Source organism: Apium graveolens, chromosome 6 (genome assembly GCF_009905375.1).
Source record: "Apium graveolens cultivar Ventura chromosome 6, ASM990537v1, whole genome shotgun sequence".
NCBI lineage: Eukaryota > Viridiplantae > Streptophyta > Magnoliopsida > Apiales > Apiaceae > Apium > Apium graveolens.
The window spans coordinates 305,628,858-305,651,665 of record NC_133652.1 but is presented as its reverse complement, the minus strand read 5'-3'; the positions used below and the strand labels follow the sequence as shown (position 1 = coordinate 305,651,665).

Genomic DNA, 22,808 nt, shown 5'->3' with positions numbered 1-22,808 from the left:
GAAATTTTTATATTGGGCCTTAATTTTTGAGCAATCTAAAGTTTTGAATTGAATAAAATTAAAACCATGCATATTGTTCTTAAGAGGAATGGTGGAGTTAAAGACATGATGAGCTATGTTTTAAACAATCAATTTTAAAATCAACAAAGATTCAGGAAAAATAGATAGCTATCTGGGAGTTTTAATTTTAATGTTGGAAAGATAAGAAAACTCCATAACTACATCAGTTTACAGCAAAGCTAACAATACCACCAAGATGATTACAAGACTGTAATTGACATTACTCATCTATGTTGAAAAGTATTTCAGAAAAAATTAGGTTCACAACAAACAATGAAGCATAATCACAGTAAATATGTAACATTCATAAATGAAGAAACATATACGAAGAAGCAAACATATTTGAACAATCATCATAAAAGGGCAACCCTCGGAAATGGAAAAAAAAATATATATATATATACATATATGAACATATAAGCAGAATGTTATCTTTTTTATAATCCCGCCCGTGAAATAATCGAATCAAACCTAAACAGTGGCATGATGGCATCATTTATATACCGGTCGCGGGGCAGATGAGGGGGTTGTAACCGGCTGCGGCTTTTAATTTTCATTTTCAGGTCTAAGGTCTAAAGGAGGCAAAGAGGTGTGACAGTAATTAATCACAGAAATCAAAGAATCGTTCAAAGATTAATTAATTAAATAAATAAATAAGCTAATTTTAAAAGAAAACTTGAGAAAATAGGATACAAGAACAGGAGGTCCTGGAGCGACACGTCAGGAAGGCGTATATATAGATTCTAACATTTTTCAGAAATTGCGGAGCCTGTGCTTTGAGCATCTCCTTAAATCAAGGAGCACATTCTCAAAATTATGTGAAACCTTTCTAAGTGTATACTAATGGTGCGCACTTATGGATCAGGAAGAGACGATGGAATATTGGCCCTAAATCTCACAATTTGAGAGCAAATGGTCCAAAATATCACAACTCAGCAAAAATGGCCTTAACTATCACTCAATAGCGCTACTAAATCTTGCGTTTATCATTTCTTTAAAAACCCTGTTCTCTAATTGGGCTTTAAAGTTGGGGTTTTGAAACTTTTCCAAGCAACGCATTATGAACATGCGTATAAAAGGGAGGAACGCATATAAAATACACGTTTACAAGTAAAACGCATTCTTATCATGTGTTATCAGAAATAATTATTATTTTTTATTTTTTTTCTCAAAATAAATATTATTAAATTTAATGGAAACGCAGAATAAAATTAAGTTTTTTAAAAATGCATATAAAAATTGCGTTTTTAAGTGATATAAAGGGCCTTATTTTAGCTCATGTGAAATTTTGGACATTTTCTCCCCAAATTGTGATATAAAGGGCCATTGCCCGAGACCATGCGTCCTCTTTTTTATGGCCAACAACAAATCCTTAATTTTTTCATGTCTTTTCCTAATTTAAGATCTGATTGATCTGTCTTTGCACTAAAATGCCCTTGCCAAATACTCCTTATAGCAAATAAAATCTAGTTACATTAATACTATTTAAAATAATAATTTTTCAGTTTTAAATGATGATCGATATTAATAATTGAATTCGATAGGTTCTTCAAGATGATATTTTTTTTCAATTTTAAAAATATCAATTCAAAAGAATTTACCTTAATCACAAATGTGTGTCTAGCAAAATATGTAAAGTAATAATCTATACTGAAGTATAATAATCAGAATGGGATATAGTTCAGTTCCACCTCCATTTTGATTATCTTCTTTCAAAATCGTCGGATTTTCTTAATCAAATAATCAGAATCGATAACTTAAAATATTAATATAATATATTGTCCAAGCTCCCAGGTTCAATATCTCCAACAATAAATATTTATGTTATTATTTATAAAATTACAAATAATTTCTCGAATTCGGATCTCTGCAACAATCAAAAACATTAAATAAATATTAAATAATACATTATCCTAACTCAAGGGTTCGAATTCCTAAAATAATAAATATTTATATTATTATTTAGAAAAATATGAATAATTCCTCAAATTTAAATTACACCAATAACAATGATTTATATTATTATTTATGAAGTTACAAATGAAATTAACATTTCAACGCTGACAACCATATACTATTTGATCTTACCTTTAAATTATACACATAGAAATTGAAATCATAATTATATATTTATTTATATAGTTTTTATTTTTTCATTAGATTTTTATTAAAATATTATATAGTATAAATGAAAATATATAAATGTTAACTGAACCCTAGGCCCGGGGTGTAAGCTAGTCTATTTTTAACTAAAATAAATGTAATATGGTATAATTTGGTATCCCCTTATAATTGTTAGATGTTTTTAATTAAATTACTAGAACCGTTTGGATCTAAATATTAAAATAATGCACTATCCAAATTTTTATATTCGAATATTTTCAACAACAAATATTTATCCGGTTATTATTTATAAAGACATGAATTAATTCTCATGTTCGAATACCACCAACAAATTTCAAATACATATTTATATTATGTATTATGCAAGTTCCCAGTTTCGAATCCCTCTGTCAAAAAATATTTAGTTAATATTAAGAAGAATACAAATACGTTTTTCAAGTTCGAATCATATTAAGAACAAATATTTATATTAATATTTATAAAGTGAAAACTAAAGTCAATAGTTTAAGACTCGTTCAAATTAAAATAATAATTAATTTAGTATTTTATTATTAGCACTAAATTTTCATTAAAATTAAATATAATATAAATATTAACGGTAACCGTCCACAGCATGGGGTATAAGCTATATAGTTAATGTTGAACTTAATTTCAGTTTCCCTTTGTATAGCAACACATATTTAATTTAATTTGGAATTGATAGTAATATAAAATTTATTCTTTTATTCGGCAATATTCGGCAATACCTTGATAAATTTGTTACGTGAGAATAGGCCAATAGAGGTTGGGGATGATTAATATATGGATGGCCTTTAGAAATTAACGGGTCAATCTTTTACCATGCAAGTGATTACATACATCTTCACTGTTGTATACATGAAAACACATGCACTAGCTGTTTTTTTGAATTTTTCTAGATAGTTTGATAACATAAAACAAATTATAGCTAGGAATATGGAGAGGAAGATGGAGGAGATTAAAACTTCAAGAAAGTGTGCAAGTGAAGGGATTTCAAGTCCAGAAGCAAAGCTGGGCTTGCAAGTTGAGGATTTGTGGGATATTCAAGAACCACAGCTCACTCCTTCTGAGAAGCTTAATGCTTGCTTTGAAAGCATCCCTGTTTCTGCCTTCCCTCATTCTTCTCATTCTCAAGGTATCATCATATTTCTTATACATGCATCGCCATATTGCTTTGAGGATTTTGTGATTTGTGTATGTCATTGTTCTTCTCAGTTATTGAGATCAATTCCGACACGAGTGTGGCTGAAGCTGTCAAGATAATGGCCCAACATAACATTCTTAGTGTTCCTGTTGTGGATGTTGATGCACCAGAGGATGCTACTTGGATTGATCGATATCTTGGCATCATAGAATATGCTGGTATTGTCGTATGGATTCTGCATCAGGTTCGTATCCTACATACATAATTCAAGAGTACATATATCAGAGTGTATATACATTTCTATCAGCCAAAAACTGTTATCTGTATCAGAGTTTAACTAGTTATTGCTGTCTGAACTGGACCATCTAGCTGCAGGAAGCAAGAATTCTATCTTTAAATTAGTCTGTCCATTTGATGATATTATCAGCAACAAAATAAAATTCTATCTTTCGTTTTAGCACTAGAGAAAGCTAGCCAGCTTTCTTTTCTAGTTTCAGCATCTCTGGTCCATGAAGGAAAACAAAAGGGTAATGGTAAGGAACCAGTTACTCGAAGAGTGGATCTGATACATGTTAAGTAACCAGTTACTCTAAAATCTTAATCTTAAGGTTGTTAGAGAATGGAAGGATCTTATATTATTCTAACAAGTAACTTAATCCTAAACATGAAAGACTTTATTAAAAAAGTTCAAATATATTTTCTTCATTCTAATTCTGTAATATTCAATATAAGATTCAAATTCAATTATGTTTAAGTTTTTTCTATAGTTGTTTGATCAGTTACTTTAAAAAAATTAAAATCCTTATACAAATTTGTTTCCTGGAACTCTTTTCCTATAAATACATAAACTCCTCGGACAAATTTCATCATCCAACTTCTCAGACAAATTTCAACCAATGGCTAGAAGATCAATGTCTCTAGATGCTCCTTCACCAAAAGCTTGTTATTCCAGATCAAGATCTCTGCATGTTCCTTCATCAAAACCTTGTTATACATCTAAATCAAGGTCTCTGCATGCTCCTTCATCAAAAGCTTGTTATGCATCAAAACCGGATACTAAATCAAAACCTAGCTCCCCCCCTCAATGTCTCCCGTTCTCGGATTTGAACAAAATTATAAAGCCTGCCTCTACTTCTGCTCTTAAAACTGTTAAGATAGTGTACAAGGATTTACGAGTACATCTTTCTCAATTTATTCGATGGGTAGAAAATCTAGATTCCGACAAGCCTAATCATCGTAAAAATGCTCGTGATCTATCATCCAAGCCTAGCTACAGCTACGATGTGCATGATCATGGAAGAAAAGCTCGTGATAGATCATCGAGGCCTAACTTCAAGCACGATGTGTATGATCAACCAAACAAGGATGGTGACAAATCAAAGCCCCAATTCAGCAATGCGGGTGATAAATCAAAGCCTAGTTTACACTTTCGATGTTTTCCACTCTCGCATATAAACAAATTTAATTGTGAAGATGGTAACAAAATTATAATGCCTAAATCTGCTCGTGATGCAGTCATATCCATGAGAAATTTTGAATACCCCAATGCTTTTAAGATCATAAACCCCTTGGTGCGTAAATATTCGCATTGTGGAGTTCTAGAGTATATTGAAGAGGAGGGTAATGTGTATCTTCCTAAGTGGATGATGAATAGTTTATTGTTACAAAAAGGTCAGCTTGCTAACTTTGAGTGCGTTATTCTTCCGAGAGGCACACTGTTGAAAATACAACCACATAGTACTAAATTTATCATGAGTCTTTCTAATCGGAGAGAAGCCATGGAAACAATCTTGAAAGACTTTGCATGTGTTACTAGTGGAGATACTATTAGGGTAAATCATGAAAATCAGACTTACTGTCTCAATATTGTTGAAGCGAGGCCAAAGAAGGCTGTGTCTTTAATCGAGACTGACTGTGAACTGGAGTTTACAAAGACACTGGACCATGGAGAGCCAGAGGGTGAACAAGTTGAAGATGTGACAAACAACGAGAAGTTGGTTGTTTCTTTTAGAAAATATTCTAAGAGGCCTGTTCGTGGCTTCGATGGTAATTGCTCTACAGGCAACAACAGAGGAAATCGAAGACATCAAGGAGAAGGCATGAGACAACATTGAAGAGACAAAAAGGACACATTATTATCTTGCTGATATTTCTATTTAACTGAATCATATAGTATTATTTTTTTGTAATTTTAATTTATTTCAGATTTTCAATGCACTGTGTTTTCTTATTATGTTGGGAAAGATGCTTTTTACTCTATATATTCTGAATCATGCCAAAAATAATGTTGTTGATATTATCAGCAACAAAATTCTATATTTTGTTTAAGTACTAGAAAAAAGCTAGCCAACATATAGTTTCTTTTTCAATGTTTTGCAGTCAGAAAAGAAGGACGGATCAGCAAACACAGATTTCATACCTGAATCAGAAGAACCAATGAGCCCTGCTGTTGCAAGAGCAGCTTCTGGAATGTCTTCTCCCAGATATAAAGGCGCGAACCCTTTTGATGAGGCCTCCATCTCTGGAGATTTTTTTGAGGCTTTGACTAACTCTGAATTTTATAAGAATGCCAAGGTTTGTCAGACTTCTATATATACCTCAGTTTGATGTAGGTCATCTTATTTATTTTTTTTTACATTTCTATCCCACATTACCAAAATCTCCAACTGCACAGGTTCGAGATATATCAGGGTCATTTCGCTGGGCTCCCTTTCTTGCTTTGCAGTCTTCAAACTCGTTTTTGACTATGCTCTTGCTGCTATCAACATACAGAATGAAGAGTGTTCCCGTGGTTGATCTCGGGGAAGGAAAGATTGAAAACATCATTACCCAGTCTGCTGTTATTCATATGTTAGAGGAATGTGCTGGTCTGCAATGGTTTGAAAGTTGGGGTACTAAGAAACTTTCGGAACTTGGTCTTCCTCTGATGAAGCCTAATCGCGTTGTGAAGGTACTACAACTAGCAATAAATTTGTATTTCTTCGTTCTGACCATGTTATATATTCTCTGTCGTGTAACAAAGGCTAAGGGGGGCTAGTTTATATTTAGTATGGGCTCTCTAGAAGCTGGCAGAAAAAATTATTCAGGGTTGAGAGGGACTAGTTACCTCAAATACTTGTTGATTCCATGAAGCCTTGATAGAATGATCTGGGAAACATTACTTTTGGCTTCTTTTACCAGTATCTGGATGTAATGAGGACGCGATTAGTATGCTTCAGGCTACTATGCTTCAGGCTTGTGCATATTAGTTTGCTTCCAACTGAACTTATTCAATCCTCTCCTGTTTTAAGGTGTACGAGGATGAGCCAGTGCTACAGGCCTTTAAGCTGATGAGGCAGAAGGGAGTAGGTGCAGTACCTGTGGTTGAAAGTGGCGGTGGCAAAGCAATAGGCAGTATAAGCATTAGAGACATTCAGTTCCTTCTGCTTGCACCTGCTATCTATAAAAATCACAGGTTAGTCACTAAACTTTTGCAGCTCTTGATCAGATATACTTCTTTTCAGTCTTCGCAATGTGGCTACTGCCTGCCAAAATGCAAAAGTATGCTAGTAGACTTGGTGTATGTGCACCATTTGATGCCAACATACAGAAGTATGTTACTAGAGACCTAGTGTATGTGCACCATTTGATTAGTTACCTATGTTGTGTATGTAGGTTTAGCCTTCAAGATATATCTTTTAAATGGGCTTTCGAGTGAGGTGAGTGTTAAAATATTAATGTAAGATCTTGGTAAGGTCCTTCTTCTAACATCTCGAGGTTTTAATGTTGAACTATATTTTAGCAAAAGAGGACTATAATGGATGAAATTTGTTGACATGTCTGATTAAAGTAATCCTGTGAAACTATGAAGTACTACTCATTAATCATATGCATTACTACAGATCTATCACAGCAAAGAGCTTCCTCTCTGCTGTAAGAAGCTACCTTGAAGAACATCTGAAGTCGTCTCCACTAACAAGTGATGTAGTCACATGCACGAGGAACAATTCACTTAAAGAAGTAATCATGAAGCTCGATTCAATGAAGATTCATCGGATTTATGTAGCTGATGATGAGGGAAATCTAGGTGGCGTGATCACACTAAGAGATATCATATCAAAGCTAGTACACGAGCCTCGTGGTTACTTCGGGGACTTCTTTGATGGAGTTTTACCTCAACCAATCAACAGCAGGGTGTAAAGGTCTGGATCTTGAGAAGACGAGCTAATAGGATCTTTAATTTCAATTGAAATCCTTTATGTTGTATGTTCTCAGTATAATATTTTTTTCCTTCCTACTACTAATTAGTCTGTGTAACCAGAACAGCTGAAAATTAACCGGAGTTGATGTAAGCTAGGTCAAAGCTTATTGTAAAGATCTTGGTCATAACTCCGAAACATCTGATCAGGATTCAGAGGAAAATAAGATTCATGAACTGAAAGTATCATAGTTGTACTATGTAGAAAATTGTTTGGTTTTCATGAAATGCCTTTCTCATCTCTCAACCTAATTAGCATTGTTAATGACTGCCTGACTAGTTATTTTCCAGTAATGAGGAATGATAACCCTTCCATAGATAATAGACATACACCAGAGTTCACAAAACTTACATGCACCGGCAGAAGCAGCAAATTTTCCTGCAGGAAGGACAATTAAAAGAGAAACAAAATCTACAAATCATTGTAAGTGATTACAAATCCACAAAATAAGAACATTTTACCTAGAAGTGTCAACAAAACAGAAGCATATCAAAGACACTTGTTTTCTAAAGGAAGTTGCAGGCAATTTAAGAATGGAAATCCAGGTCAGTTTTAACCACAACCCATATAAACAATTCTCCCAATCCATCACCAAACGTTTCCAACTCTGGTAACATCTGCATCACAGCCTTCATCCATCTGTTCAAAACAAACTTTCATAATAACTTCCGGCTCGCTAAAAACCTCATCAGAAAGCCATTTCTCACCAGCCAAAAGAACCTTTACCATAACTTTATAATACCATGAACACATTTTCTCATTCAACGATTCCCCATCCATCATTCGAACTTCCATCATTCGAACTTCCTCAATAAAAATCTCTCCACACCAAGAAACGGCAATACTCAGCCAAAACATCCCCCTAATCATTCTCTAATCATGTATTAAGTACATGATTAATGTATTCATGTGCTTAATGTAAAGACTGCTATTCCCTGTTATTATGGATTTTTCTGTATGGATAAATGAATGATGCAGCCCTTGGTTTATGAAATATATGAAATGGTTTACTGATTTTGTTAAAACATATATTTTAATTCAGAACATAAATATGAACTTTTTCAGTTTTTCACATCATGATACAAATTTTGACTGCGCTGTCCGCAAAATTCTTACATATTAAGATTGCCCAAATTTACAAAAGATTTGAAAAACTTACATATAAACAATGTCATTTCCATATGCAAAATTCTTACATAATAAGATCGCCCAAATTTACGAAAGATTTGTAAACCTACATATAAACAATGTCATTTCCACATGTGATTTTGTTATCATATATTATCCGACTCTCCGGCGGTAGACTTTCTATGACTCTCCTACAGAATCCTACAGATATCCAAATTTCTATGACTCTCATACAAAATCCTACAGATATCCAAATTTTGTGATAGATATACAAATTACATACATCCTTATGGAAATATTCACTCAAAGACCGGACTTTCGTTTAGTTCATAGCAATGGGGCAAATGGCTTCTTACCACACAGCAACAAGATGACTTTGCTTTAATTAGGTAGTCAATCAAAGTAACAAAGGTTGGAGTATACAAAGTATTTATCAACTATTGCATCGTAAGTCGTAACACTCATTTCTTGGAAGCTACTAGAAAAGGGGAGCGGGAAAGCTGGAACTACACCTAGGTGCTTCAAAAAATATTAGCACCAATGTAATTGTTTGTAAGAATACAGATGGGAACATTTACAAAAACTTACAATCAAATGTTTGAACCTTTAGTTATGTGTCAATATATTCTGGAGAAAGGATGGTCTTGAGGAGTTCCCTCAAATTAGCCAGTACATGGCGAGGCCCTAAACTCTGAACACCAATGAAATTTAATAGCTGCTCTAGATCCTGTAAAGATTGAGATGAAAGGTAATACCCAGGTTACAAAAATTATGACAATTGAGAATTAAATGCTGTATAATTCAAATAGATTTTTAGACAAGGAGAGTACAAACAAAAAATTAGTTGAAAATAAAACTTTGGATGCATATGACTCTTACGCATAAAAAAATCTAACAAAAACCGAGTTCATATTACCACCAAAAAGACAGAAATTCGACCAATTTGTTGCACTGCATCGCAATTCTTATAAGACCTCAATAAACCACCCTTTCCCCCAAGCTACCAAGTAAATATATAACACAAAGGCAGCAAGTATTACCTTATTTAAAAGGAATACAGCATAAGCTGCTCTGGTTGTGTCTTGCCCTTCTAGAAAAAGAGGAAATTCAATAGGCTTTGAATTTGAAGAAAACGGTACACTTGATGCCGAATCAGCTGATGCTGTTTCTATGGAAGGCGCATAATCACGTATATATGATCGAGAACCACCCATACGTAAAGTGTAGCGCAAGGGAACTTCTAAGTATGAAGCAACAAGTGAAACGGCCTGTAACAGGAATCGTAACCAAGCCAATATTTTTTTGTTAACCAATAGGCCCACAAGTTATTACACATACTAGAACACACTGGCAACTAAGAAAAGGTAACATACTAATTTCTGTCCTGAGAAGCACCAAAAAAATCTAACAGTGCCTAAAATGCCGCATGTATTTTAAAAATATGCAATTTGCCAATACGGAACTCTCTATGAATTTGGAAGATTTTTTAAACTTTATAAGTTTCTAGACTTATGCAAACATGGACAAATGCAAGCATAGCATTGCTAGATCTTTTTCAACAACATTTCGTCATAAATCATCGCAAGTTTATCAAGAGGAGATAAGGAATATACATGTGCAACATATCCCAGGGCTGTTGCAGATCTTTGAACCTCCTTCTTATTAGTGAAAAAGCTCATCTTCGTAAAAGGGAGCAAGGAGAGATGAAGACCTGAAATAGTTAATGATCCTTGGTCGGGAGGCTTTAGTCCAGAAGGATCCCCTGGTTAAAAGCAAGGAGATCAGAGAAAAAATGACTTCTCCTTTTCTTTTTCTTTTGTGGGGGGGGGGGGGGGGAAGGTCAATTGTATTAGAATAAATAAAATAAGAGTGGTCAACAAAGCTGACCGATAGCACAAGGCAACTTTAAAAAAAAGTGCAAACAGCTATTAAAGCACCTAACATGCGTAGCAAGTAGCAAAAATGGAAAAAAAACTGAAAAAACAAAAGCCATAAAGTGACTCTAGCAAGAATAATGTTTAAATATCTGAAACCAAACTAAATGAGCAAACACGTGTTATTTAGGATGGTTAGATAAAGATAACATAACATCAACAAGTATATAATAAATTAAATTTCTAATTTTGATTTATCAGTGTGAAACACTTCTATTTTTTAATAGAATAAATGGGCCAGATATTTAGACGACTAGACCAATTTATACATAGAAAAATCTCTATCAGTATGAAAAGCTTCCATTTTCAAGTACTGATACATGGACCAAATATCTAGGCCGGTAAATCAGTTTATAACTAAAAAAATTCTACGCCAAAATATCCAAGAACCACAACTTGTACATACTGGGATAAGTACACATGTTATCATTAAATAAACCATTTGGAATGAACTTTTGCAACAAACTATTCAGCTTGTGCACATTGTGTAATTCATCTTAAAGTATTGAATGAAAGATCACAAGGTTTCAAAGCAACAAAAGTGTCAAGAACACATGTCAGCTAATCTTTTTCCCGGAAAGATAAATCATTAATGTATGATGGATTACTGTGAACAAACTATCTTCAAATAAAAGATTCAGGACAGTTATGTATTGCCAAATAGCAAGAAAGAAACGTACAAACAAGAGATTGCTCCTGTATACATGTAATAATTTACTAAAAATAGCCAGATACAAAAAGATAACAGCAAGAACTTGCAAACAGGAAGTTCTTAACAGCAAGAACTTGTAAAGAAGAAGAGCTTAACCTGATATATTCATGATATTATGTTCTATGTGTTCTCTCTCCACACAAATGAGCATCTAACAGCTAGACCATTTATATAATTCAAATTTTGAAAAAGATATATATATATATATATATCAGTAAGTATATAAGTCTAAGAAAGCAGCTACAACACACTGCAAATGAAGTTGGTGCATGTTTTATGATTCATATCTGGTAATAATTATCACAATCATTAATTTTCATGGCCCAGTAATTACTTAGGAGCGCCATACCTTTTCATTGTACTTTTTTTGCCTTTTTTCATGTTAATTTACTGCATGCCTTGATGTCCAAACAGATTTGTATGAATGTATCCTAATATTTACACTGTTTATTGATGTTGCCTTCTGATAAAATTTTTGCAGCCATCAACAAAATAAAGTTTAACATAATTTTCAACATCTTTTAATACTTACCAACAACATACTGGGCGGTCTACTATGATTTATTATTTTTCTATATGATATTCAACTTGCCTTCTATGAACTATCAACCACAAAAATATAATATACTAACAGAGTAACACATAACAAGTTCCTCATAAAAAAATTATATAATTTTTACAAGACAGTAATACCAGCTTACTAACCGGAGGTAAACGATTCAAGTTCTTGCTCACATGTATGTCCCACGACAACCTTGACAGGATAAATTAATGATACTTGTGATACCATGTACTGTTGCCTCAGTCTTAGCAATTTTTGCAAGTTTTTAAGACGTGTGCAACCTCTTTCTCCAGCCAATGACGCATTTGCTTCCTGTAATAACTATAATTAGGCTTCAACGTCATTACATGCAGACTAATGGACGACTGGACACAAATAAGATGTTCCAAATCATGTATGGCTTCATTTTTCTCAACATGCCAATTAAACTTCACTAAATTCTCAGATATCATATTCTATAATATATTTAACTTGTGTCAAGGTTTAATTGTTGTCAGTGCTACTGCAGCGAAAATTTAGTTAGGTGCTTCAGTAGCTGGTGGCACCTACTGTTTAAGTTGGCCTGAGGTCGGCCCAGCCTTTTTGGCTGATCTTTTTGCTATTGATATATTTTAATGCAATTGATCTCAACCGCCCCCTAAAAGATAAAATTAGATTGTTAATGCAACTGAAAATCCTACATGAAATTCAGTTTTAATGCATTTAAGTGTTCAAGTTGAATTCAAAGCATGGTCTCACTAAAGCCACAAAAATACCTCATTCTACATCGGGGTATTTGTAAACTAACCTATATAAGCATGTAAGTGTATATATATACAGTTGCAATCTAGAGAGAACACCCTTATATAAAGAACAAGGAAGAACACCATCATGTCCCTTTGTTTTTTACAAAAAAATAAATGTTGGCATTATATGACAAAGTTTAACAACAATGAAACTTAGCTTATCAAATCTAACATAAAAATTTCATCTAAAATTTTAAAATCAAGTGTCATAGTGTCAGGAATTGGCATCCAACACAAAAATCGTGCATGTCTCGAGGGCTTTTTCTAGACATGTAAAAACGTTGTTATCCTAATCACAATTCACAAGTTTGTTACTAATCGGCTTAAACTATATTGCACTTGGTTTTACCATGCCGGATAATAAAATTAAATCCACTCACCAAATTTAACATTTCCTAAGTTTCAATTTATAATGTTCTTTAAAGTTTTTATCACAATGAGATTTACATGTAATCATATGTTTCCTAATTTAGATTATATTTAAAATCCTGGTTGTTGCTAGAATTATTATCTATATGAAATTTCATGTTAGCTTCTATGTTGTTCTAGTTCTTTATATAAGAGTGTCCCCGCTCCCTCCCTCCCACCGTCTCCCTCCCTCCCTCTCTCTCTCTCTCTCTCTCTCTCTCTCTCTCTCTCTCTCCCTCCCTCCCTCCCTCTCTCTCTCTCTCTATATATATATATATGTGTATATAATGTTTTTGACTTCACACAAACATGTGATTATATAGACATCATTTTATGTATTTTGCAAAACGAACTATCTGCATATCTCGATGGTCATTGCTCCACATGTATACAAAGTTTTTATGCCAATCACAATTCACAAGTTCGTTACAAATGTAGTTTTAAACTATATTGCACCTGATTTTTCCTTGCCGAATGATTGATTAAATCCTGTCACCAAGTTTAACAGTTTGCTAAGTTTCAACAAAATGTTCTTTAAACCCCCCCCCCCCTCTCTCACACACCAAAACATGTGTGAGCATATTAGAGCTGTTATATGTATTACAATTAAAGATGTCGTGAAATGAGATCAGCTTTCACACAAACAAAAAAATGTTTTTTTATCAGAAACCTTTACAGAAAAGAAAACTTTGGAGTTCACATTTCATTGACCAAAGAGCATGTCTAGATGAATTGCAAACTAATCATGACTCACCGAATGAGAGCCACAGATAGCAGTCCCTAAGGAATGACTAAAAAGGCTTCATACCACAATGCAGCAATATAGTTGATAGTTGCTGATAGCAGCAGGGCAAGAGATATTAACAGTCTTTCAATTCTACCACATTAACACATCCAAATTGTGCAATGATGTCAACTATAGGTCTAGAAGTCTAGTAGTATTAGTTAGGAATCTGATCTAAATTAGTCACTGATATTAGTATTCGTTAAGCTTGATATTATATAATTTAAGCTTCAGAAAATAACTATAAAATTTTAACATACTTTATGAAAGTGTAACATAAATGAATCACTTGCAAACTCATATCTAATGTAATGGAAACTAAGACAACTGTAGTCCAATAAAATCATGTTCAAATCAAAAGTAATCACTTGCAAACTCATTTCTAGTGCAATGCTTCATAGCTGTCTCTGACATCATGAAAATCACTCTGAATTTCCATTAAAACAAGAATACCAGCCGTCTGTCTACTCTGAACACCACATGAAATGGTGATTGAAAAACCTTACAAACACGAGAACCTAAATATATAAATTAAAACATCAATTTATCATTGATTTTATTTAACAAGATAAGAAGAGAAGCAGTTCGAAGAATGTCCATCATCTCTTTGCTACATGATGATCTACCATGAACAATAGTAAGAATGTCTGTATATACTGGCATACCTGCAAATGCTTACTAGCAACAGATAGAGCACTTCCTGCAACTAACAGTGATTTTATTTCAGCACTAAGTTGTTCCTCTTGCATTTTAACTTTCTCTTTTACAACCTTCGAATGCATCGACGTATTTCCCATAATCAATTTGCGAGACTCCAATTGTTCGCGCATCTCATCAAGTACATTTGATCGATTTAATGTCTCTGCCTCTACCTGCCCCCACCATATAGATAACATAGAGGTCACAAGCGTGCTCAAAAGTATTGCTCATTTATCAGTAAAACAAATTTTATCAACTGCATGAGTTAAGGTAGATTATGGTAGCAGGAGTTCTTATCTTTTAAAGTTTCTACAAACAAGAACCATTACCATTCTCAGATGCATGAGTAAATGTAGCTTATGTTAATAGAAGTACCAAACTAAAAAATTTATCTTTTGAGGTGTTTACAAACAAGAACCATTACCAGTATCAACTGCAAACAAAAATCTCTTCTTCTGAACCAAACTTCAATCCAGTTTATTGACGAGCTAGATAAGTAATAGCTAACGACTACTTTGACCTCCAATCCAGTCCGCAACCGATTTTAATTTGTGTTTTCTCACCATACTATGGCTTAGCAACCACTGAGACGAAGTTGTATAGATTGAAATACACAAAGTTCTGTTATAACTGTCACAAAAGGGGGTGCATTTTTAAGCAGAGTTTTTGGTTGATGATCTCAAGTTTGTGACATGCTGCTCTACTTACATTCCCCGTGTAATACATTGTAATCACATTCCCTGTGTGATACATTGTACTCCCCATCTCAAACCGTAACATAAGGTGACATTTCGCGAGTTTTGGTTTCACAATTGAGGAACTAAACAAGTTATTATTAGATCAAAAGAGACAATAATACAAAAGCGGACCTGTATGTGAGATTGTAACTTATCTTGCAACGACAATTTGCGAAGATTGGCTTGATTAAGAGCAGACGATAAACTCCACAAACGAGCTAAGGCTTGTTCAAAATCTTCCCATTCTTCTACTATCTCTTGTTGTTTACTTTCACAACTCGAAGACGAAGACGAAGAAGAAGAAGAAGATGGTTCCATTGAGAATAGCAACTAGTATTGATGAAATTGGCAAGAGGTATAATAGATCATGGTTGATCCACTTCACCATCGTCGTCTCTAATTTGGGGAATTAGGGTTTCTTCATCATTGCATTCAACAAGAAATAAATTAATACAACTATAGAGTATATCATACATAAAGATACAATTATTATTATGGTAGTATTAGAATATTGAGAATTAGGGTTCTCAAAATTTTAACACAAAAACTGGGTTGGTTACAAAGCTGATCGGTATTCGGTAATAGTGCAGTTCCCCCCTTTCTAATTCAGTATGAAAGTGTAAGTATTGGTTTATTAATCGGTAATCACCCATCTTTCCAAAAATATTACGAATCTCGATAAATAAATATTGGATTAGCGAATAATTTCATTAAATAAATATTTTTTTATTAATTTTAACATAAGAAAAATAAGATATTTTTTATTTTAATAAATAAATAATCTTGATTAATAAATAAAATAGTTCGAAATTTTTATTTATTGAAATTTAACTTGTAATATCATATTTACAAATTATTACTATTAAAAAATTTGTTGAATCTCTTTCTTTTCAATTTACGAGTCTAAATTTTTTACGGATATATTAAAATTGTTAAAGAAATATAACTAATTGTATCAGTCAAAAAAGTTGTTTTTATAATTTTTTTTTTAAAAAGTAATTTTATAAACTATTAAGAACAACCAAAGCCAAATCTAATCAGTATATCTCAAAAGACAGGATCGGGAAACTATTAACAACAACTTATTAGTAAATAAAAATTTAACTAGGATTACAAAATTTATATATGTTTTATGCTATGAAAAAAGGTCTATCAAGGGCCAATTTTCACCTGTCTGGTGTAAATTGTAATGTCCTCTTGACTCCTCCTGGTAAAAAATCAAAGGAATGAATGAATGAGAGCCACTGGAACCAGATATATTAAAAGGCTAAAGTCACTAAGATAAACCTGCACACTTGAAGAAATACTTGAACATCTATGCAAATGGCCATGCAACATTACATTCCTACATGGAAATCTACTACTTCTGCTTCTCATTTTTCTATGAGCCAACCCTCCGGTGACAATAAAGACACATTGCAAAACACATCATACCGCCTAGATAAACCTCCGTCGGAACAATTTATGCCGCTTGCATCCGTGTTTAGGAGGCGACTTTTAACCGGAATTGGCTCAGCTTCTGTTGTTGCTGTTGGTGCTAATTTTGCTGGACTTACTAGCTTTCTTCTTGGTAACTTTCCGGATAATTCGAGGAGTTTAAAGTTGGATGTGCTGTACCCAATTGGAGGATATAGCAGATGCATTGAGAGGGAACAAGGATTTGGTTAGTGCACATCACACTCTGCCTATATTCATTCCTTCTTTGAAATAAATAGCAAATTAAGTTATACAAGCAAAATAAGTGATCCATTCCTTTTAACGGGAATAGGAGCTCGATGACATAACTCAAGTGTTTAAGGGCTTATCTCTTGTCGTCCCAGATTATGGATTCGATTCTAGCTTAGCAAAATACCTCAAAGTCGGTTCAAATACACTAATCATTCAATTTGATCAATGTATATACTTTTGTTGTTTGAAATTTTTGTTTTCATCGCAGAATTTATATATCCATCAAACTGGGTAGGAGATCAAACACTATTATACAGAGCAGCTGGAAAAGCAGAATCGCAAAGATTGCTTGATCCACCCCCTCTTAGTGGTCGTCGTCGAAATATAAATGAACCAGTTGTTGCATTTGGTCCTCCTGGATCCACCGGAGAGCTCAATGTCAGTGTCATTGTTTCACCGGTTGCCTCTGATTTCTCGTAAGTATTTTCAGACCATTTTCTCCGGATTTAACAACCTCGTTTGAGTTACTCTCTGCACATCCAAGTTTATCAAATAGCTTCTGCTTAACTCCACCTTGTTAGTAATCCATGTATTGGCTTTGTCCCGTTCAATTCTATACAGTTTCCTTTTTAAGACGTCTAGTTCAATTGTATACATTCCAAAAATAGTAAAATTCTATAATATAAAATTTAACTACATTCATTTACATTCACTACTTTCCTCCATTAAATCCATTTTATATATTAAATATTAATTGATTTCACCACTTCACCCACTTTTCTTACTTTTTCCAATTAATCGCTTTATTAGTTGTTTTCGACGTAATTGCAGAATCGAAGCATTTGGGGAAGCAAATGAGGTTGGAGAAGCAGTGGTCCGCATGATCACCAAATCAAGGAGACAGCCAAATATCAAAGGAAGCTTGATTCAAGCAAGTTCGAGAGAAGATAAAATGTGTAAGAATGTGAAATACTATGAGTTGGAGTATAAAGTCGAAAGTCCAACATTCAATCGACATAACATTGCAGTTTGTTGTGCTTATAAAGGGAAATTGTTCACTCTAAATGCACAAGCACCTGAATCTACATGGCCGATGTTCAGGTCTGACTTCTATAAAATATCCAGTTCCTTTAATTTAATTGAGATTTGATGTCAAATGCAAACAAGTGAAGATTCTTAATTTGTAAATGACAAGTTTTTTGTAATATGATATATATACAAGCAAGAGATTCACGGGGTAAAACCAGAACCAGATAGAAGTATTATATCAATCAGTGTATGATTCTGTAAGTGTATAATCTTGTATGACCAAGCCTTGTCAGGTGGTCAATCAATCGAATTCCGCATTTCTGCATTATATATTAAGGAAGACTAAGCCTGACTAGGTGGCAATCGAATTCTGCATTTCTACATTATATATCAAATCAAGGAGGACCAATCTTGACTAGGTGGCAATCAAATTCCCCATTTTTACATTATATATATCAAGGAGGACCAAGCCTGATTAGGTGGCACTCGAATTCCGCATTTCTACATTATATATCAAGGCAATCGAATTCCGCATTTCTACGTTATATATCAGGGAGGACCAAGCCTGATGTTGTTGTGTATTTTTGTAAAGTTCGTTCTCAGGGAAGGACTAAATCAATTTAATTCAAGTATATGATCTCTTAATGTCTAGACGTGTGTAGAAATAATCGGTGTGTTTGTTACTAACTTAATTAAACTATCAACTAATTAAATCAAAGATTTATAAATAAGGAAAAACAACCCGAGAACTAGGGTTCTTCAATTGGTTCAATGATTGTTGATGTATTGCGATATCTACTTCTCTTACTTTGCTAAAAACAATTCTTCCAAAGTTTATATTGTTCTCTCCCAAGATACAAAATAATGCCTACAACTATATCCCAAAGTCACGCTCATGATCAATTGAAATACAATAATAAACTATTAAGACCCAAGAATTATAAGTTTCATAGCTCGCATATTAATCTCCCAATCAATAATTAAACCATGTCCATCATATCATGAACAAGAATTATGACTCATCTCTCAATTCATCACAACTCCTATAGATACAATTAAAGGTTCATGACTCCCTTAATTGGGTTAAGCCCTCAATGATAGATTAGCAAAATAGAGAATTTGCACTACAATCAAACAAACATATATTACCAACGAATACTACCTAATTCTCGAATTAGAGAATTAGCTACTCATAATTAAGGAAGAAAATAAACATATATTAATATCCAAAATCATGATTACAAGAGTATAGAGTTAAGAAAGATACAACTTGATGAAATCTCTCAAACTTGGAGTGAATCCCTTCAATCCTTACTCAAGTTCTCTCTAACCTCTCTCAATACCTCTTTTTCTTTTATAAAACCCTAACTAATTGTTTTTATACTCAGATGGTACCTTTTTCCAATCATACATGGCAACTAAAAGAGATTTTAAAATAAAGTAGAAATCTATTTGAATTACAATTTTCGTCAGGTTCAAGCCCTGAACCTTAACCTCAGGTCCTGAATGATGTCTTCAGGGCCTCTTCATAAGAGCTCAGGCACTGAACTCCTTATTCTTCAAATCTGCTTCTCTCAGGCCCTGAACTCACAAGCTCAGGCCCTGAGGTAAGTGCATTTTCTCCACTGATTTCTTCAGGCCCTGAGCCTCCAAGCTCAGGTCCTGAACTCCCTTAATTTCTTCTTTTATCATGTACTCCTCTCTTTTGCACCTTCTTCTTCCATAATTCCCTGTAAACATAGAAAATTAAGTCTTAGCATCCATCCAAGTTAAATAACAACTAGTACTTATTATTTAGGACTAAAGTATCACAAAACAAGGTTAAAAGAAGTATAACATGGCATAAAATATCTATAAATTGATCATGTATCAAATACCCCCAAACTTAACCTTTGCTCGTCCTCGAGTAAAATTATTATTATATACTACTACTAATACCACTTCCGTAAGGTGATCACGACTGCATTTGGCATATGCAACAAGCCCTTTAAACCCCAAGGTAGCCCTAGTGGACGAGTAAGGTCTCGTGAGGGCCTATAGTGAATGTACCCACAAAATCCATCTAACTCATAAAATATGCAACTACATGAATGCAATTAAATGATCTAAAATGCAAAGATCTCAAGTATAATAGTGTATGCCAAGCCAACAATAACCTTCAGCTCATGCACCAAGTTTAGATATATCAAGCTCACACACAATATCACCATATAGTTAACACAAGTACAGAGTGTGCGTGTGTGCTTAGTTTAACAAAATGCTCTCTAATGAACTAAGAACAAAGACACACAAATTTCAACATGACAAGTCATGCGAGTTAATAGCTCCCAAGCTGAGAACTAGAATAGATCTTAAATACTTTGTTACTTAGCACTAGCCATCGTTCAAGTTTAGCAAGGGATTTTCATATCTTTCTTTATTAATATAATACTACTACTATATACACATATGGTTTTTTTACTACTCGGTCTAAGGTTAGGTGGCTCCTCAGTGTAAGTGAGTTACGATGGTCAGAAGACTTCACAAGCTTGGTCTAAGGGTTGGGTGGCTCCTCAGTGTAAGTGAGTTACGACCTTCATCAGACTTTGCCAACCATATTATATACACATATATTTAATGGTTTATTAACTGTGCAATGGTCAAGATCCCTAAAGATTTATGCACCAATACCCATGTAGCGAGTGTTGGGTCAGCAATCCCAAACCATAAAAGGCTTTAGGTTACTAGGCACAAAGTCCCCTCAGACTTAATTACTCGAGTATTAATGAGCTCAACCTACTCAATTATACCACTTTTTTTTGTGTGTACTTTATTGCTACTATTCATACATCTATATATTTTTTTTATATATAATTTTTTTAAAGACATTTACACCCCATAACTTCCCCCAAACTTAAGCGTTTACGTACTAAGCTCAAAAGGGAATAGTCAAAATTCTAATCATTAACAAGTGGCTGCCCCTCAAGAAAAAAGCATATCTAAGTTTCAATTCAAGAGCATAATAAGAGTGTGTTAAGAAATAAGCTCTGCACAAGTGACACTACACAAGTAACATCTTTAGCATGTGAACATAGCAAGACTTAGTCAACAATAAGGTACACATAGTATCATCATAGGTCACCAACTTGGACTACTAATAACTTGAGATCATGATATGATATGCAATACAATGCGACTAGCATATATGTAACTATATGATACAATGCAATCTATATGAAATTTTTAAACATGTTTAACACATTTACTAAAAACACATCCTCGCACTTAAATGAGTCAATGTCTTTATGACACAATAAACTAATAATTCTATAATATAAAGAATGAAAGAATTACTCCCCTATACATATGCCTGAAGTATCGTGATCCATAACAAGCTTCACTGAGTCTATGCCATCGTAGTGCTTGTTTAGTTGATGTAGTTATGTTGTATGAGCATGCGAATCAACTGCACGAGCATGTTAATCCATTGTGTGATCATTCTAAACCCTTCATTATTATTCAAAATCAATCTTAACACCTCAATCACTTCAAACAAACACATCAAGGCAACACGTGGGATTAAAAAAATAAATATTATAAAATTGGGTTGCCTCCCAAACAGCGCTTCTTTAATGTCATTAGCTTGACTTGTACATACAACCAGCATTATCAATGTGGTGAAAGAGCAAATAAATGCACATATCTACGAATCAGTATTAGAATTATGATGTGCAAATATATCTTAGATCCATAAAAATATAAGAAACTTTTTATGATCCACACTTTTTCAAGAGACTTAGAAAAATCAAAGTAGCTAGAAAAGTCGTCAGAATAATCATCATAAGTACGGCTCATAAACTCCTCCAAAATTGGATCCCTATATTCCAAAGCAAGATTTTCAATTTCATCAATCTTAAATCCCTACTCAATTTTAATTAGACATTCATCAATTTTATCTCGTCTACCAATTTATAAAGCTCAACAACATTCTCTAAAATTGGTAGAATTTCAATAGCATCCAAATTATCATTACCACACATGGGACTATCATCAACTAAACAAGTAGACTCATCAGACACAAAATTGTCATCAATTGCTAAACAAGAATCATGGATTGTTGGAAAATTAACACAAGGAGGAACTTGAAGACAACCATCATGCATTACAAGTTGAACTTCCTTAATAAATATATTCCTTTTAGCATTCTCTTTGTACCAACCTATTGATTCTACTTCACATGGAATATCACCTTTATTAGAAATCTCAAAATTTGAGTCATCAAAGTGTTTAAGAAGTCCCAAAGAAAGTAAAGAAGGATTAGAATGACCCAAACTCTCATAAATACCATTGCATACATATGAATCATCATGATATTGATTATCAAAAGAATATGAAAAATCTGTGCTAGGAGGGTATGGAGCATAATATGAGTTGTAACAATCGAACGAGTTCACCTGATACGCATTAAAATTTTGAAAAGAATTAAAATTTTGATATTGTTCGTGATTGCTGATGAAGTCTTGAGCGTTATCCCAACCATAATTGTTGTACATAATGTCTCCTAAACTCAAAACTGTACGCTGTCTACCTCAAAGAAACCTGTAGACACACCAAAGAAAAATAAAAAGAAGGAAAAAAAACTATATACAAAGATAAAATCCAAACTACAAGAAAAAATTAACTCAAAATCAATATTGCTGCCTTCCCCGGCAGCGGCGCCAATTTGTTGTTGTGTATTTCTGTAAAGCTCGTTATCAGGGAAGGACTAAATCAATATTAATTCAAGTATACGATCTCTT

General features: G+C 33.6%; 3 protein-coding genes across 4 annotated transcripts; 2 read left to right on the top strand and 1 right to left on the bottom strand.

Annotated features, from left to right (window-relative positions):
* The first annotated feature begins 3,138 nt into the window (after positions 1 to 3,138).
* Positions 3,139 to 7,822, top strand: LOC141664255 (SNF1-related protein kinase regulatory subunit gamma-1-like). The gene is made up of 6 exons (XM_074470173.1): positions 3,139 to 3,337; positions 3,418 to 3,590; positions 5,726 to 5,920; positions 6,021 to 6,296; positions 6,637 to 6,800; positions 7,228 to 7,822. Exons 1-6 carry the CDS (start codon positions 3,139 to 3,141, stop codon positions 7,523 to 7,525), a joined length of 1,305 nt encoding a protein of 434 aa, XP_074326274.1. The 3' UTR covers positions 7,526 to 7,822.
* Positions 7,823 to 9,188: 1,366 nt separating this feature from the next.
* On the bottom strand, positions 9,189 to 15,946 carry LOC141668752 (vacuolar protein sorting 38). Of its 2 annotated transcripts, none has more exons than XM_074475752.1 (6): positions 15,466 to 15,946; positions 14,563 to 14,769; positions 12,064 to 12,232; positions 10,326 to 10,474; positions 9,753 to 9,980; positions 9,189 to 9,439 (listed from the first exon to the last, which is right to left on the bottom strand). In XM_074475752.1, the coding sequence occupies exons 1-6, from the start codon at positions 15,649 to 15,651 to the stop codon at positions 9,323 to 9,325; spliced, it is 1,056 nt and encodes a 351-aa protein (XP_074331853.1). In that variant the 5' UTR covers positions 15,652 to 15,946; the 3' UTR covers positions 9,189 to 9,322. The 2 variants fall into 2 exon arrangements, with proteins under 2 accessions (XP_074331853.1, XP_074331854.1); XM_074475753.1 differs by lacking the exon at positions 15,466 to 15,946 and adding an exon at positions 15,021 to 15,456.
* Positions 15,947 to 16,582: 636 nt separating this feature from the next.
* On the top strand, positions 16,583 to 18,398 carry LOC141663683 (psbP domain-containing protein 7, chloroplastic). Its single transcript, XM_074469473.1, has 3 exons — positions 16,583 to 16,996; positions 17,270 to 17,477; positions 17,833 to 18,398. The coding sequence occupies exons 1-3, from the start codon at positions 16,651 to 16,653 to the stop codon at positions 18,149 to 18,151; spliced, it is 873 nt and encodes a 290-aa protein (XP_074325574.1). The 5' UTR covers positions 16,583 to 16,650; the 3' UTR covers positions 18,152 to 18,398.
* Positions 18,399 to 22,808: the final 4,410 nt, after the last annotated feature.